At 46.0% G+C, this 18,471-nt stretch overlaps 1 protein-coding gene across 1 annotated transcript; it reads left to right on the forward strand.

The window, feature by feature from the left end:
* Positions 1 to 9,661: 9,661 nt before the first annotated feature.
* MFAP5 (microfibril associated protein 5) lies at positions 9,662 to 18,205 on the forward strand (the record flags this gene model as incomplete). The annotated part of the gene is given in 10 exon segments (XM_080345030.1): positions 9,662 to 9,694; positions 9,698 to 9,785; positions 9,923 to 9,985; positions 12,409 to 12,456; positions 13,771 to 13,806; positions 15,398 to 15,433; positions 16,191 to 16,226; positions 16,940 to 17,027; positions 17,445 to 17,518; positions 18,087 to 18,205. Coding segments are annotated over 10 exon segments (621 nt in total).
* Positions 18,206 to 18,471: the final 266 nt, after the last annotated feature.

An 18,471-nucleotide genomic window follows, 5' to 3' on the forward strand; every position in this document is an offset into this window, starting at 1 on the left:
AGACGGGAGTGCATTTCTCACAGCTAAATTGCAGTTATGCTGCAGGGAAGCAGGGAACAGTACTGAGGAGCTGGACAAAAGGAAAAATGTGCCTTTGAGGGAAACAATAATTTGGAAGGAAAACGTTTCCTTCTCTCTGTATCTCCCTTCTGCTCCTTTTTGTCTGCTTGTCTTCTTCTCCAGCTACTTTTCTCACTTTATGCATTTTCCTTTCTCTTTTCTGTCTGCTTGCTTTTGTTTGTTTCCTTTTCCTCTCCATCTTTTTGACTCATGTTCTGTCTTTTTCTGTCTTTACCCCCGTTGTCTTTTGATGAATGCCGTTGCAGTGATGACTTATGATTTCAGTGCCAGATGGGAAGGATCTGATGCAACCACAGGGTGGCTGTACCTTGCAGGTACTTTGCTGCATTAAGATTGATAAACATCTGCCCTGTGAGCTAAAGAGCTTCAGGTGGCAGGTTAAATGTCCCTGAGCTTCTCCCAGTCGTGTTGGTGTTTTCCTTCTGGGTCCAGCAATTCTGTGCCCAGAGCTGATAAGACCATGTTGCAAGGAATCTGTTTTTTAAGACTTCTCTTATTCATGGGGAGCGGTTTCTTAATCTAATCCTGATGCTAGCTCTCGCCACTACCAAGTGTGGTTATTCACCCAGTGCCTGCTTGCCTGCCTTAAACCAATGGAGGAGATTAAGGGGCAGGTGCCCACATCTCAAATTCGTGTCTCCCATGGCAGGGTCTGGCGCCATTATGGGAGATGTGCTCAGGGAGCTCCCTGCAGTTCGAGGGGACCTTTCGCGTTCCCTCTTCCCGCGGCCAGGTGCTAAGGGAGGAGCGGGAACTAGGTCAGCTTAGCTGGGAACTGCAGCTGGTGCAGTGCGATGTCGGGGGGCGTGGGTGAGGGGTGGTGGTGGTGGAAAGGCAGCAGCAGCCAGAGGGGTCGAGTGAGAGGAGCCGTGCTGTGTGGAGAGGGGGCGGGGGGAGTCTCTTCGAGAAGTTACAGAGGCGGGACATGGCTGCCAGCACCCCCCCCACACTCCGCACCCCATCCTTCTGCAGCACCTCACCCCCTGCACTCGCCACCGGCCCCTTTCTCACCAATCTGCCATGCCTGCCCTGGGCCCCCGGCGTGCGAAGCACTGCCCTGGCACCGCGTTTAGCCAGCAGGGAAGTAAGCCTAGGGGTGAGCTGGAGGAGGTCAGCGAAGGGGAGAGGAGGAGAGGGGAGGGTGGAAGGTAATGCTGAGAGAATGATGTTAATAATGGAGAAGGAGCGTGCATGGAAACAGGAAACTGGAGAAAAATCTGGACAATGAATAAGGAACAGATGGAAGCATATATATTTAAAAAAAGGGAGAAGCATGAAAGGCAACAATGACAAGTGATGTTTCAGCACTTATAATTGGTGCAATGGGGAGAAGGTCATCTGCATTCCTTACAGTGCCCAGGCAAAAGGACATATCACCCTTGCCAAAATCCACAAGCCAATAAAGCTGCTGCAGCCAGTCTATGCCAATATGCCTACCATCACCAGGGGCTTCAGCAGTACAGATGTACCTCGCTACTGCCCAAAGGTCATAGTGTTATCACCCATGGGAATGCAATGAAAGTACGTTTCAGTACTGTTTGCAGTATGCCTTGTTTGACCTTCAAGTGTTTCTACATATCTGACTTTGCCTCCCATGTTAGAGCTCCAAAGAAATTCAGATTGCAAGAGCTATGTTCTTTTGTTGTTGCTGTATAACCTAAGCCTTACTTTCTCTCGCTCTCTCCGACTTGCTGTCCTCCTTTTCCCTGTGGCTTTTCCATTTTCCCTGCCTGTCTCCCCCGCTACCCAGTGACAGCCTTGCCCACTCTGCCCTGTGCCGGCCCGGCTCAGTCTCCCTCAGACCTGCGCTCCCCAACCTGCTCGGCACGGCGCAGCCTGCAGAAAGGCGCACTCTGTCAGCGATGCTCTCCCCTTCCTCATTTCCTGCTCTCCCCTCCTCCTCATCAGCCTCGACTACATCCTGTCCTGAAGCTGGCAGCCTGTCTCCTCCCTCCCTCTCTTCCCCATCCTTCCCCCTCCTCTCCCTGCAGTGCTCCTAGCCCTCACTGCAGTGCAATCCATCACTCCCAGCCAAGGTCCCCATGCCAGGGGAGGGGGAAGCCTGGCTCCCTATGAGGCTGGGGGTGGGCAGGGAGTGCACTTTGCTAAAAAGTGAGAAAAACTGGCAAAATAACAGACCTTTCTGGAACTGAAACCTACCGTCTGCTTTCAGCTATTTTATTTGTTCCTTTACTTATTTAGCCTCTTTGTTTTTAAAGAAAAAAATGTTTCTGCCAACATTCCAGTGAAGGCGACTGAAAGGAAACCAGGGAGACAGAAAGCCAGAGTTAGAAAAGATTGTGCAGAGAGAGAAACCAGGGAAAGGAAGAAAGGAAGAAAGATTAGATGTAGGAAAAAGAAAATGTAGAACAAAACCCAAGAATTAAACTGGAGAGAAACCCGAGATGGCAGGCATGGCAAGAGAACTCAAGAAGGATACAGTAAATAGCCAAAGAAACCTGGCTAAAGAGGCTAGGGTGATACAATGAAATAACATTTAGATATTTTAACAAGCAAACCCAGCATGCTTTGATTTAATGCAAATATTTTATACAGCTGCATGAAAATGAAATTTCAGTGTGGTTTTATTCTAAGAACAATTACAAATGAGAAAATTATAGGTGAATAATTTAAGGCTTTTTTTCATAAAAAGTCTGTATCAGGGCAGCTGCATTGATGGATAGAACCAAGAAATGATTAGAATAATATCAAATTAGATTTTCCGTCAACCAGTGTTGTTGCCCTTTTACAGGGATCTTGTAAATGTGTTATGTTGATGCAGAATTCGGTGTTGTTTTCGTCTCTTTAAGAGGTGAGCTAAATCAGTACAAGTCCTTTGCATGTATACATATCACATTAGGACAGATTTTAATCAACATCGCTTGCCTTGGTTTCAGTCTGCCATCAAGTAAGAATAGTGACTATACATGGGGAAGGTCTGAAGAAAATTCAAGTCCTCTGGTTGAAGTCAGCTGTACCTGCAGGGCAGACAGTGATTTATATCAATGCAGTTGCAGTAAGGTCCAAAATTTTTGTTTGTTCAAACTCCTCTAGTGTCAACTGTAGAATAAAACATAATTGAGTATTTAAAAGATAAGTCAGACTTTACAGTCTCTGTGAAGGTATAGGAAACGGAGAGATAACCTGAGGTGTGGTGCTGCCTAATTTTCCCCACAATATAAAATCTTACCAGTTTGCCTGCCAACATGTATATCATTTGCATTTCTTCTACTCAATGCAATTGCTGTTGTCTTATATCCTTTCAGAAGCAAGATAAATACTGTCAATGCTGACACCGAGAAGGCTTTCAACACTTTGCATATTTTGGATGCCACCAGTTTTAAAAAAAGGCCTTGACAATAGATATTTTTCTAAATGTTACAGAATTTAAAGCAAATTGCTTTTAAAGTTGCTGCTTTTGCCCCCTTCTCTGATGATATTTAAAAGCTTATAGGATAGCCTAGTTTTTAATATATAATATGACACAATGTAGTACAATGTAATATGAATAGAATTGAATAGAATATTTTAATTTTATTTTAAATTGCTATACCTATCCCTAGTCTCCCTATGTGCACATGAAACATCCTCTCTATACACACGAGAAGGCTGTGGTGCCATTCAGTGACACCTGGACAGGCTGGAGGACAGGGCAGAGAAGAACCTAATGAAGCTTAAGAAGGACAAGTGTAAGATCCTGCCCCTGGGGAGGAACAACCCTAGGCACCAGTACAGATTAGGGGTTGACCTTCTGGAAAGCAAGCGTTGTGGAGAAGGACATGGGAATTCTGGTTGACAACAGGTTGATCATGAGCCAGCAATGTGCCCTTGTGGCCAAGAAGGCCAACAGTATCCTGGGGTGCATTAAGAAGAGTGTGACCAGCAGGTGGAGGGAGGTTTTCCTCCCCCTCTACTCTGCCCAGGTGAGGCCACATCTGGAGTACTGCATCCAGTTCTGGGGCCCCTGGTTTAAGAAGCACAAGGAATTACTGGAGGGACTCCAATGGCGGGTTACAAAGATGATTGGGGGCCTAGAATACCTTATGAGGAGAGACTGAGAGAGCTGGATCTGTTCAGCCTGGAAAAGAGAAGGCTGAGAGGGGATCTCATCAATGTTTATAAATATCTCAAGGGCGAGTGTCAAGAGGATGGGGCCAGACTCCTTTCAGTGGTGCCTAATGATAGGATGAGGAGCAACGGGTACAGACTGAAGCATAGAAAGTTCCATCTGAATATGAGGAGAAACTTCTTTACTTTGAGGGTGACAGAACACTGGAACAGACTGCCCAGGGAGGTTGTGGAGTCTCCTCTGGAGACATGTCCACCTGGATGCATTCTTCTGTGATCTGCTCTAGATGAACCTGCTTTAGCAGGTGGGTTGGAGTAGATGATCTCTAGAGGTCTTTTCCAACACCAGCCATTCTGTGATTCTGTGCACCTGTACACCTTCCTCCTTCTGTTGTAATTTTTAACTGAAAGGGCATGTCTGATTCAGGCACTGCCAGCTGTCCCAATTTCATCACATGGTATCCAGTACTTTCTGTAGCCACACTACTAGACGCATGAGCTTGTGTTAGGATCTCAGAGCAACATACACCTGAGCACTGCAACATTTGAATACCAGAATAGCCTCTTAAGGGTGTGATTTTTTGAAGCTGATCTGCTCACAGAGGAGGACTAGGGGGCATGACTCATTTTTTTAGACTGTTAGAGTAGGCAAAACTACCAAAATCTGTTGCACCTTGGAGGACTACTAAAACACAGTGAAATGGTACAAAAGGCTGGACCTCAATTGAGACAGATGCCGTCTTGTTTGGAAAGATCAGCTGTTACTTGATCTCTGCCAAATCAGCCCTGGTAAACCTCTCTGTGTAGGTGTAAGACCCCCCTGGGCTCCCTAGTAGCGATTTCTTTAGCCAGTTCTGGCTACCGCTCAGGTGCACGATAGCTGTGCTGTGACAGGAGGATTAATCCTGTTGATTTTACTTCAGGGTCTGTGATGTCCAGAAGAGATGGGAGAAGGGGAAGAGGCATCCATCATGTCTTTACTGGTGTTTAACTCGTGGACACAGCCTTGTCTGTATGGAAAACTTATGTGCAGTTGAATTAAATGTGGTGTTTCTTTGTGCTCCAAGGTCTGTATGGGCACACATAACTGGGCTTACAGGAGGGATTTATATACTTGTTAAGCTTAAAGCACTACCCGTCTCCCTGAGAGAGTGGTCTTGGAGAAAGTACCCTGAAAGAAGCTGTATTTGAGCTCAGCTGTTTGGAGAAAGGGAAGTGCCGAGAGATGTGAAATAGCCAGGAAGAATCAGTCCTGAGATAGTCCTAAGGACCAGAAAGGAAGGATGTTTATAGTAATAAGAACTTCAGAAAGAGCAGAGAAGGAAGGTCCTGACAACTTCTCACTGTAGACTTCTTGGCCATGAGAAGCCTGAAGCATGTAGCCAAATCTCCAACCAAAGAGCAAAGACGCCACTGTCTGCCTCTTCTTGTGCTCAGTCCTTCCCAAATGTTGAACTGATTTGAAGGAGCCGAGCAGGTATTAATTAGAGTTTTTTGTATTCCCTTAGGGTATTTTGTGACTGCAAGATTGCCTGCCCTCTAAGCACTGGCATGTTGATTTGGAAGTAAAGGTGATGTTCATTATTATTGTAAATGGGGCAACAGAAAGCACAACTGTCAGTCAGAAGTGGATTGTGTCCAGGCTCCTGTACTTTGTAGTGTTTTCAATTCTACAATGGGTTGGATAAAAAGTCAAATGTGAACCTCCCAAAACTGGGGACAGATGCAGCAGGCCTTGATCTTGTGTCTGTTTCCACTGATGACTTCAGCAACACCAGTGGAACAACTACAGGTTAGTGTCAGACCTCAGGTATTAATGGAGACCATCAGCAGTGGGGGTCCCAAGAAAATTCATTACAACCTCAATTGACATGGCCAGTAGTGCTGCATTATTGAAATGATACCGTCAAATATCTTACAGCAGTTCATTAATTTCTCATCACTCAGATGTAATTTAAGGCCCGGTTACTGTGAGGATATGTGAAGGCCAGGGAGACAAGGAGAGAGAGGGAAAGAAATCAACTGGCATTTATATGCCTCTCAAAGACCTTTACAAATAAGATGTCCCAAGATCACTTCCCTCTCTGATGAGATGCAGTAATCTCTGGGGTGAAATGCACCAGGAGATTTTAATTTTTAGGAAGGGTGATTTTGTTTCTCATCCAAAATACCACACTACCATCACTATAGCATCCCTGGTAATATAAAGCAATCAGTAGCTACTTGGAAGGAAGAAAAGTTTTTGCTGAATCACTATCACTGCTTCTGATCTCAGGTAAACACCTACAGGACTCTGGGGTCAGAGCAACTTAGGGGAATGTATGGAAGTGTTTGCTTTGTGAATCACCCACGCTATTTACTGCAGCACACCATACTGTGGCAAGGATACCTGACTTTTTAGGGTGAAGAGTGCTTTGCCTTGAGTCATCTGCTGTAGATGTCCCCAAGTTACCTTCCGCTGCAGAAGCATGGCTGTGTGCAAAGCAGAAGACAACAACATGAATGAGAAGGGAAGGTGCAGAAGGATGTTGATTATTCATATCTCCTAGCCATGAGGGCTGTCCAACTATATTTGTTAATATTATGAGGTAAAAATAACAAGATTCTTTTACGTCCCAAAAAGCAGAATAATTAAATAGTTCTAAGAGGACGGCCTTCATAAAAGGTCTGGGCCTGCAGACACAGAGCCACATCTGTTGAAGAATGTGCTTGGTCTTCAAGAAGAAAAACAGGGCTTCGCATGCCAGTATGCAGCAGCTCCCTCCCGTGTCCACGGCAAGCAAGAGCAGCAGGACACCTCCCGTTATTTCACTGAGGTTTGGCTGGTATATAAAATACTGAACTGCTTCCCAGCCAGCGATTCCATCACCATGAGCATCCCACCCATCCACATCGAGCTCTCCAAATGGAGGGGTGCTGGTAGCACAAGTGGCTTACCTGGACTGGACAACTAGGGGAGGACACGGTCTTCCAGGCAGAAAAAAAGATTTAAAGCTCAAAAGCAATTGGAAGGAACCTCATCCAGGACTAGGGGTGAATCCTGCACTCTGTGGGAGATGGTGGTACATCAGTGCATCACTAGACCAAAACATGTAGCATCAATGAAAGTTTCCAAATAAGTGTGTTCAGAACACACAAGTTCTTCAAGATATTTTAGTTATCCAGTTAAGCAGTAACAGAGGCTCAAGTGACAACACAGACACAGATAAAAACAAAAACCAAACCAAGCTGTGTGAAAACATTTAGCCCAAACATAGCACTATGTGGCCTTCCAGAAAAAGGCAAAGATCTGAGAGGATTCCTCAAACTGGGATGTGGTTTGAACTTACATCACTTTTTTTTTTTTTTTTTGGCTGTTTAATCACCTTTCGAGCATCTCTGGTGAACTGAGTTTTAGCTGGCCCTTGAAAGAGGGAACGGTGATGCCTTGCTCCAAGTGACATAGAGTGATGGTGCTTTGGCCCAGAAGGCTGCCCTGGTGAGCAGGGAAATACCTAGCTTTCCCCATCCTGTCTACCCCTCTTCTGGTACTGCCCACCACCGGTGCCTTGCGCCCCACCCCCACCTTGGGAGGACCAGAGATAATGAGCAGTCGTTCTGTTTTCTCTCTTGAGCACTGTCACAACTGATGCTCAGCCACTGTTAGGTAAGAAAAGGTGGCTTCAGTTATGTCACATGTTGGTAGCACTCTTCTGGGTGGCAATAACAGTGAGGATTTCCTTAGTAACTGTGTACAAGGCATTATAGGGTTTTATTCCTAGTCTGCAATTTGTTGAGAACAAATGATGGTTACCTAGCTACCAGGATAAGCCTTAAGGGACATAGCTTTCCCCCTACATGGTTTCTGTCTTTCATGGCTGTATGAGGGAGGGAGCTTGTGTCTTTTCCTAGCGTTTTCCTTCAACTCCCTTGGCTTCAGGACTGAGATCGTGCCTTGGAGCTCATACACTGTCCAGCTAGTGCCTCCTCAGATGCAGAGAAGCAATTCTAGGAGCAGCAAAGGGAAAGGAAGTCTCTGAGAAAGCAACAGGAGACCGAGGACCGTGGGGCTGTTGGAGGATAGGTTTAGGAGAGAGGGAGTGTTCGAGTGGGGCTCATGGGCTTGTCCTTCCCTCACTCGTAAAACACAGCAAGCTTGGAGGCAAAGCAGTGCAAGACAGTCTGAAGGATGGCACAGTGACGGTCAGATCTCATTCTTCTTCCTTTCTCAGTTTACGTCTCTCCCATTTTCCTATTTTTTTATTTCATTTTTGTTTATGTTTTTGTTTTTCCTTTTCCCCACACGCTTTCCCTGCCGCCCACTTTCCTCAGACTGCCCAGAACGGCACCAGCGCTGCAGAATGGACCGTGTGCGCCGGTGTCTGTTCCCCATCCCTTCCGCGCACCCGCGCGGTCTCGGAGCCCCAGCGTCACCCCGCCGGGCGCTGCCATCCTCCGGTCCGGCGCGGGGCAGCGGGGTGATGTCATTACCATTGCTGCCAGCCGATTGGCTGCCTGCCAGCTCGCCGTCTGCCCGCGGCCGGCGCCCCATTCGCGGCGCGGCTCCGCATTCCGGGAGCAGCTGCCTGTCCCCGATGCCCGTGATCGGCTCCTGCGGCACGCAAAGCCGCCTGCAGCCCCCCCGGCCGGAGCGCCCCGCCCGGCACGGAGAGGCCTCGCAGTAGTGGCGGCTGGAGGCGCATCACTCGCAGGGCGTGCCGGCTGAGCTGGGTCTCCAGAGCGTGGTAGCCCGGGAGTGGGCGAGGGACCGTCCCGGCACCGTGGCAAGCCGAGCACGTCCTTTAGGCAAACAGAGCTGTGGGCTCTGCAGTGTCCATATGCGAGAGACAGGCAGGAAAACAGTAAGAAAAGGACCAAAGGAGTGGGGTGGAAAGAGGCAGGAACTGAGTGAGGAAACCAGGCTTGAATGTAGCGGTGTAAGGGAGAGGAGAGGAAAAGGAGAGAGGGAGAGGAAGAGGAAGAGGAGGAGAAGCTGCATAGGAGGGAAAACCAAAACGATACACGGATGCGTAGCGTAGACACAAGAATCCGTCCATGGTGCTGGGCCATCCTGGGGGAATGGGAGGAGCGGGCTCCCATCGGAAGATAATAAACCCTGGAATGAGGGTGTGGGCTGCGGCTCTTTGCTCCTCCCCTCATTCCAGATGCATGATGACACCACATCCCACCATCTCGCTGGCTTCTTTTTTTTTATTTCTTTCTTTCTTTCTTTTTTTTTTTTTTTCTTCCCCAAAATCGTATTTTGAAGACAACCAAAAGTAGAACATGTTCTGGGTGTGCCTGCCTGTGATTTATCCAATAGCCAAAGTGGGGGGAACCACTGAAAGGGAAAGACAGAGCGTCTGCTGCTGAAGGGAGTGGAGACTGAGGGCTGCAGTAAGTGATGGGGACCCTATCTATTCTATCAATGCTGCTCAAGATGATTTAAAAATAGAAGAGAGTGGAGGAAGATGACAAGGGGAAACTTCTTTGCATGCTGGGGGCGTGTGTGGAGGGGGGTTTAGCCACCTGGATGAGAAAACTAATGAAGACTGGAGAAATGAGGTAGAAAGAGAAAGAAAGCAGGTGGAGTTGTATGTACAGTCCAATATGTTTCAGAAACACCTTGAAAACTGACCAGATTAAGAAAGAGGCAGGTGGAAGGGAGGCTGGGGAGACCAAAGGGTCTTGAGAGGAAAACAGAGCAGAAAAAAAAGAGTTTCTGTGCTATAGGGGAGACTATCTCTGTTCCTGCCTTAGCTTTCCTCTGACTCCTCTCTCCTCTGTTCCACAGGGATGAAGACCTCTGGAGCCCATACACTGTTGTGTCTCTTAGCACTCTGCTTGTCCTCAGCTGGTGAGTCATTATGCCAGGGGGAGGATTTCTTCACCACCCTGGCCCTACAGAGTTTCCTAGGCAGGCTAATGTGCAATGGCCTAAGCCGAAAAATGGAGACATGATCGTGAAAGCGGAAGGGCTGAACAGGAAGGGCAAGGTGGATATAGAGTTATAAGGAAAAATTTAGGAACTGGGGACTGGCTCCTGTACTTGTCCATTCTCCCATAAGTACTGGGAGTCGCTAGAGACAGAGATCCACAGCCTCCACTGCAGGGGTATTTGAGGAAGCAAAATAGTTTGAGTTGAGAAAGAGGGTTAGCTGTGCTTTGTGCTTACTATAGACTGCTGTACCACTTGTGTTTGCATGACCTACAGAGCATTTCCCAGTGCTCCACAAAACTTGTTCTGTCAGAGTTGTGAAAAATTTGCTGTCACTAGTGGTTCCTGTTGGAATGACTCCATTCCAGGCCACTCAGCTGCTGAGATGTTTTGTAGTTTTTGTATATCTGTTTTGAGAAACCTAACTCCCAAACTGCTCTCTGCTTTTGTTCTTCTGTTTTGTTGTTCCACTTCTTTGTTGCTTGGAGTTACTTTGGCAAAAATTCAAGTGGGATCAAATTTGTCAAAAAAAAAAGAAAAAAAGAGGGCAGCATCAGACAGCAAAATAGGATTAATTCCAGTGAAAGGAAAAAGCTTCATCTAGGAAAGACTGGGTGTAGGAGATAGATGACTGCACCTATCACATTCAAATCAGGTCATTCCAATCTACTCTTCTTGGTCCGCCCCTCACACTGAAGCTTGATTCTGCTCCCAATAGCACCTCTTCCAGTAAAGGTGCACAGTAAAGGATGTCGTCTTTGTGAATGTGAAGCATGGAGGTGAGGCGAGCTTGTGGGTAGCCTACAAAGTTAGAGGCAGAAAAAAAGGCTGTGGTTTTTATGATGCATGAGGGAGGCCTGAAAGGAACATTTCTTATATTTCTTATTTTGTTTATTTTGTTTTAGCATCTCTATTTGTGTTTTTTTGTTTTAGCTTGGAAAACAAGAATCACTAGCTGGTCTCTCATTGTTTCTTTTGGTTTTGAATGAGCTACAGATTTGGTGAATTAGGGTTGCAGTTTTCTCAGACCTCAAGGAGCCTCCCTTCTTTTTCCATATGATTCCTGTTTCCAATCTGGGACTGCTGGACCCTGCAATGGTTTCAGAATTTGTATCCTTCCTTTTGTATCAGAAACAAATGAGAAAGTTCAATATAATTTTTCTCCTCTATATTACCATTAAGAGATTAGCCAGAACAGGACAAGTTTTTGGGTTGTACTCTTTTGTGCACTTAACCTTTTATAGATTTATGGCTCTCCCTGGGTCAGTCACCAGCAGCTGAGCCCTTGCTGGCAGCGAGCTGGGGAAGGGAATAGCAGGGTCCAGCGACTCCTGTAATGCTGCAGAGCAGGATTACATAGGGGTCCCCAGAGTCCCTCTGCAGCCTGCAAGTAACTGCTCTTGGAATGAGGAAGAATTAAGAGAAAAGCTCCAAACCTGATAGTTTTTACCCATGCAGTACTCCCATTAAGAACAGAAAGCTAAAGGCTGAGTTCATAAGACATAGAGGAGTGTACTGCTTTTGGGCTGGTTCTGCACACATCCCTGCAGTGCCCCAGATCACTGGGTTTTTCCTGCCAAGTCCTTCCTTCATCCCGTCCCAGTTATGCAGACATTTCCCTTGTCTGTGGCTAGCAGGAAATATTTTCCTATTCCTGCCTGCTGTAGGAAGCAGCTTGTTCACCCTCTATATTTGGACAAATGAACAGTCTAGCTCAGTTTCAATTTCTCTTCCACACAGCATGCACAGCCGAGTCTTTTTCATTATTCCTTTTCAGTGTGCCCAGAGCCTGAGAGGGGAAAGATCATCTGCTTTGTGCTCTATACCCAGGCAGGATGATGGACCAGAAAATTATTTTCCTAAAGAGGCTACAAGACCTGCAGTGTGTTTCTTACTGTGCCAATGACTTAATCTGTGGTCCCAAGCAAATGATTTCCATGACTCAGTTTCCTCTTTTATAAAATGGAGATAGGGCTTTTGACCAACCTCCAGAGCAGGGAGGCAACATGCAATTTGTTTTCAAAATGCATTAAATGGGGTTTCAGAAATGCAAAGTCTCATGGCAGATCTGGAGGTATTTACTGTCTTGTCCCTGTGCCTAGCCTTTGACCCTGGTGGAAGCAGCAGGGATAGGATTAGGACTCACTGTATGGACAAGTCTTTAAAGAGCAAACCCAGCCAGCAGCGGAGGTTGAGGCAGAGGAAAGCATTTCTCCCTTCAGCAGAGGGCAGTGGTGTCTACTGGACAGATAAGCATTAAAAAAAAAAAAATCTCAGAAAGACTGCAGACTATAGAAGTCTCCCTCCCTGTCCTTTCTTCAATCCCCTCTCTTCTTTTGCAGCCTGGTTTCCATGGATGGTCAATGGGCAGGAACTGGAAAGTGCAACTGGTAAGTATTACAGGCGTATTATGTGCTAAAGACTGCATATGTGATCCAGTTGTCCTTTGTACTTACAGCCTGTTTAACTGCAAATGCTCTTCTTCATTTCCTTGCATATGACATTGTGAGCTTGCCTTTCAGTGAAGACTGAATAAGCCCTCCAAGACAATCTGCTAAGCATTGTGTGTTCTTTACAAATAATTCACTACTGTTGGGGCCCAGAACACTTAGGTGAGGCACATTAAGTTATGTTTGCAGTCAAGGGTTGTGGGAGATCCACAAGAGCTGGTAACTCTTTAACTATAAGATGCTTGGGGAACTCTTCTGCTACTCAGGAAAATGCCAAAGGATGCACAAGTGGCACGGTGCTTTAGCAGTGAGGCCACTGAGAAAGGATATTGACTGGTCTTCATACCTACTGTAGTGCTGGGGTTTGCTTTATCCCTCTGGACCTTTTTCCATTTCTGTGACACGATAAAATAAAATTAACATAGGTTTGTGTCATGCTTCAACACCCAGAGCATCCACAAAGGCCTGCCTTTTCTTCAAATTGAAGTCCATGGCTAAGCCATCAGACATCTCCCAGTTATGATACTGTCATGTGGGCTTCCTGGAGAACTACTCAGAAGTCAGTCCAAAATGTGTTGACCAAGCTTCCCTTCCCTTCCCTTCCCTTCCCTTCCCTTCCCTTCCCTTCCCTTCCCTTCCCTTCCCTTCCCTTCCCTTCCCTTCCCTTCCCTTCCCTTCCCTTCCCTTCCCTTCCCTTCCCTTCCCTTCCCTTCCCTTCCCTTCCCTTCCCTTCCCTTCCCTTCCCTTCCCTTCCCTTCCCTTCCCTTCCCTTCCTTCTTCATCATACCCACACCAGCTTTGCCATCAGTTGCCTTTCAAAGAAAGTCATCCACTGATGAATTTCTGCAGTCAAGGCTGGATTCTGGAGTTGCCTCCCTCCTTCTGTGCAGAAGGTGCCTCAGCTGTCTGTTCTATCGCTGTGGGAGCCATCAGCGCCTTAATTTCAGACTTGTTTCTTGCCTATCAAGATGCCCACAGTGGTCTTATCTGAGAAGTCATAATGCAAATCCAGAGTTCAGTAAGGGTTGATACAACATGTGCACTAAGAAATCCAGACCCAGTCCAGCTACTGTGAAGGCCCACGGATGCAGGTGGGATGGGGGTGCTGTGTTTATTTAGGTATTTACTGGGTTGGATCCCGTTGTCACATGAGCTTGCCATGGCAGCCAAAGTAATTAAAGCTAGCTATGGCTAGATATGTAATGGACCACAAAGCAAAGGCAAGCTCTCTCAAGGACATTCTCTCTTTTCCAGGTGAACTTAGCACCGACTCTCTTATCAGCAACTCTGGTAAGCTCCTATCTCATAGCAACTTCAGATTTCTTTTCCCTTTTTCCCATTTACTCCTGTCTATGTAGCCCCAGAAGTTACCCCTTATGCTCAGAAACTCATCTTCCCCACTTCTGATATCTAGCAGTACTCTTCAAGTGTTTATGGCTATCTGGGAGTCCTTTCTGTGCTCCATGCAGAGAGATGAATTTGGGGTGGCTTAATGGCCTGTTTTCCAAGGAAAGGCCAATCTCGCCTGGCCTACCAGGGCTCTCTGAAGCTGTTTGCACTGCAGAAAACCAGGAGATCCAAAGCTCGCTCAGCCTGGGCTTCTGGAGAAGGTTGCAGAAAGGAAAAGACTGAATGACAAGGGAGAGAAATTGGTCAGGTTCACCAATTAACTGGGGGGGCACTGGGACACAGGTTGTGTACGTGTCTGCTGGCAGCCAGTGACAATGCTTGAGTGCTCAGGAGACAGAGGTAGCACAAAAACAAAAGACAGTAATAAAGCGAACTGTGAGTGGTGGTGGGATGGGGAAATGGAAATGTTCTTTTATTACTGTCTTCCGTGCTGTGTCTTTGGCTATGTCACTGGGGGGCAGCAAAATGTATGTGTAAGGGTAGATGAAGGACGCTTGAAAATGCACATTGGTAGCATTCAATGTACCTCCTTAGAGAGCCAAGTATTGCTGTGAAGATAGGCCATGGGGAAGGACACAGAGCTGATGAGAGCATATGCATTTACAAGACAGGCTGATCCTACTGGACTCACAATGGGGAGGAGACAGCCAGAGACAGGCTCAAAATGCTTTCTCTCTCTGCGGGGGCAGTCTCTCAAACACATCCCTCTGAGGTGGGGTGGACCAGACAGGGCAGGGAGAGGGAGAAGGAGAACATACCTGGTCAATGATATGGTTCAAAAGACAAAGGAGAGACAGCAGCACTTGGAAGTTGCTGGGAAGCATGCCTGTGTGTAGGAGAGCTCATCTGACAGTAGTGTCCCATTCACCAGGATAGCAGTTCCATGGTCTCTCCTCTGCCCTGTGACTCTGCTCATCTGCTGACTAGAGTGTTGTGGGTCAAGCTGACCAGCTGTCATGAGACAACACTAGAGGAGAAAAGTGAAAGCACAATATTGTATATGCAAGGTGCCTGATATTTTTGGTGGGAATGGGGGGTAAAAGTCAGTCTTGTGTTCAGTGTGTGACACATGTCAGTCTGTAGGAGGGTAGATAAGACTTGGTGTCCAGACTAAAATGGTGGTGGCTAACCTACATCTAAACCTGAAAAGACTAAAGATGAAACCTTTACAGCAGACTTTGGCTTCAAAATGCTTATTGTTGAGGCATCAAGAAGAAACTCTTCACAAAGGATGTGCCATGGGACATAGCTCTGCTCCATGGTATCCCATCAGCTCTTGGACACTCAGCATATTCACAGGGAAAGCCTGCAGTTACTCTGACAAGTGAGATAACAACATCACAATCAGCAATGTCTATGAACCCGATGTGGGATGGCTACTGGTCAGAAGTAGGGAGCCATTGGCAGAACTGTGGCAGAGGGAGACTGAAAGCTCAAATTAAGATATTTCAGAACATTTTTTTTTTTCCAGCTGCAGCTGTCACACCACCTATGCTTCTTAGTCCTGGTGAGTTTATTCTCAGTTCACAGCCAAATGTTATGGAACTCACTTCCTTTTTCCTTCCCTGACGTCCCCTAACTGCAGCCCTGATGCCCAAAAGTCTCCACTCTATGTCCACTTGTGTTTTGTCTGTGCTTCTGGCTGACACTATGGCATGTGAACAGCAGAAGTCCTCTGTAACTGTGTATGAAAACTTGTGCCTAGCAGTCAGTCCTCCCTTTCCAGTTTGTCACTGGGTAAATAATAAAATATATTGGTTTACTGTGGTACAGATGGATTGGTTTATCAGAGGGAATAACAAATGAATCTCCTTTTGACCCCTTGTCATGGACATTAAAAAGCCAGTGGTCTGGCGATGCTGTTTCTTAAAGGAGTCACCATTCCTTAGGAAGAGACAGTCACAGGCTCCTTCACTTCTTGTCTAGATGGACGGCAATTACAGTAACTAAATATATTTGCCTGACCTTTTGATTTACAAATCAAGATGCCCTTATGGTGTATTTTTGAACAGTAGTGGTAATGTTTTATGGTAAAGCTTGGACAGATTTTTATCATTGTTGGCTGGGTAGCAGGCACTAGACACATATTGGATTTGTACCTTCTTTTACAGCTTCATGTCAGTAACAATGAAATCTTTTTTCTGCATTAGAAGTTAAAATGGAGGGGTCTTGAAAGAGCTTTCCAGTTATTTGTTTTGTGTAAGCTAATGTCTGGGAAGGAATCATGGTAAATCAGACTAACTTTGTTACCCTCTGTCTTCCAGTTCAATCTGATAGTGAAACCACAACAGCTTCATCAGGTATGTTTAAGTTTGCTGTACCCGTCCTCCAGACCCACTTTCACCCAGCCTGTTACCTCTCCAGGTAGATGCTGGCTGAGCACTGAGCTTTGTCTCCTGGAGAATTCCCTTGACCCTGTTCCTTGAGTTAGAGGTACTGGAGAATGACAGTAGTGGAATCTGAAGTCTAACCCTGGGTGACATACCCAGGAAGGGAGTAACTGGCAGGTCACAAGAAAAGACATGCTGGGTCATTATTCTGTCAATTTTCAGTGTCCAAGACATGACATGTCAGAAGGAAATACAAGAAAACCCATCATAGTTAGCTACAAGGTTGATGGTCCAGAAAAGAAGGGAACCAGGTTTGTGTCATGAAGCGTGAGATTGCAGATCTATTAGAAACACGTCTTAAACATGTGACTGCAATGTACATTTTGTTTCTTTGTGTCTATCCCCATAACAGCATGTGTCTTCTGTATTGAGGATTCCCAGTGGGCTTGTTTTACACTTCACTCAACTTTCCCTTGTTTTGCCTTATGAGGCAAGGGGATCAGAAATGTCTGCCTTATTTTCCTTTTCTGTAAACCATCCCCATCTCTCACAAGAGAGTGGAAAATAGAGGATAGAGTCCTTCCCTAGAAGCCTGGAGAACAGTACCTGGTGATGAAGTTACATGTGCCAGAATGAGTGCACGTGCCAGTGATGCTGGATTGTTTCTGTGTGTGTGTTTCCAGATTGTCGTGAAGAAAAGTTCCCTTGCACACGCCTCTACTCTGTTCACAAACCAGTAAAGCAGTGTATCAGCTACCTCTGTGTTACAAGGTAAGAAACCAGCAGTCCCTTAGTAAAGTCCTAAAAACTCCAGTTCAGCAATTGTTCCCTTTGAATACTAGAGCTTTCTTCAGGGAACCGGTTGGTGAGATGAGTTCTATCCTCAGAGTGTCCTTTTAGGACAATTAATTATAATGGCACAATAAGTATTATCTGTGCAGCACTAAGGAGCTCTGATGTACCTTATATTGTAATCTGTATTTAAGGTATTTGGCCATTTCATGAAGTATTGACAAAGATTACTTTCCTATTGACAAATGCCTTATTCTAGACTAACTAAACCTAAAATATTAGGATTTGCCTCCTCATCAGTGAATATACAAGTTTATTGCCTGTACCCTTTTTTTGTTTCTTTGCGTCCCTGTGTGTTTCACTACTGTCCTTGGTGTGTTCCTGGTGATCCCTCAGTGTACGTCGCATGTACATAATAAACAAGGAGGTGTGCACTCGCATTGTCTGCAAGGAGAATGAGGTCATGCAAGGTGAGTGATAGCACAAGCTAGCCTAGAAGAATATTTGAGGCCATCTCAAAGCTAGCTATTTACCCAGTCCCAGTAGTAGTTTCCCTGGACTTGTTTTGGGGGAGTTCTAATGCAGTACAGCCTATTATCCAGTATGCGTGCCATGAAAAACACTGGGAAGTAGATATCGTACTACTAAGAAGTATGAGAGCTCTGCTTTCCTTGATCTTGATCATGCTCTACTAGGCCCAGAGACACCTTTACTAAAAATTGCATTCCTTTGAGGTTAAAGAATAAGTCTCAGTATTTCTGTTCATGAATAGAAACAGGATTAAGTCTAAATTTCTTATGCAATCTTTGTTGCAGTAAAATACATGTGATTTTAATATGTGTTGTACGTTAATAAAGCCAGAAGGAAATGAATAAAAGTGCAAGGACTTGTTCACTTGCCTCATATGTATGAGTATTCAGCAGTTCCAACAGTTCTTGTAGACACAGTAAAGGATTTACCTCTAACTGTTCTGGTGGTGAAGAATTTGAAGGAAGCTTTGATTATCTGCCAACATGTGTGTGTCTGCTATGTCTTCAGATGAGATCTGTCGCCAGCTGGCTGGCCTTTCTCCACGTCTCCGCCGATCTGGACAACCCATGCATCTCCCTTGCAGAAAACTTCTGGAGCAGCAGCTCAAAAGGCCTGACGCTCTGTGAGCTACCAACAGTAGGAGAGAAAAAGGAAGAGAGAGGAGAGAAATCATCATCCGCTACCTACAGCCCAAGACAAGTCCTCGCTTGTGATTTCCCCACCATTTCCTTGCTTTTCTGCCTTCCCCCACATCCTCTTTTTCAGGTGCTGCAGTACAGAGTTTCCTCTCTGCTACATAGTGGCTGTTATAATCTTCTAAGTCTGTTGCTGAGGATGTGGGCTGCTCCTCTCTTTTCTCTTGAACTTTGACAGGCTGTGAACTGCTCATTTC

The sequence above is a fragment of the Nesoenas mayeri genome, assembly GCF_963082525.1.
Source record: "Nesoenas mayeri genome assembly, chromosome: 1".
Classification (NCBI taxonomy): domain Eukaryota; kingdom Metazoa; phylum Chordata; class Aves; order Columbiformes; family Columbidae; genus Nesoenas; species Nesoenas mayeri.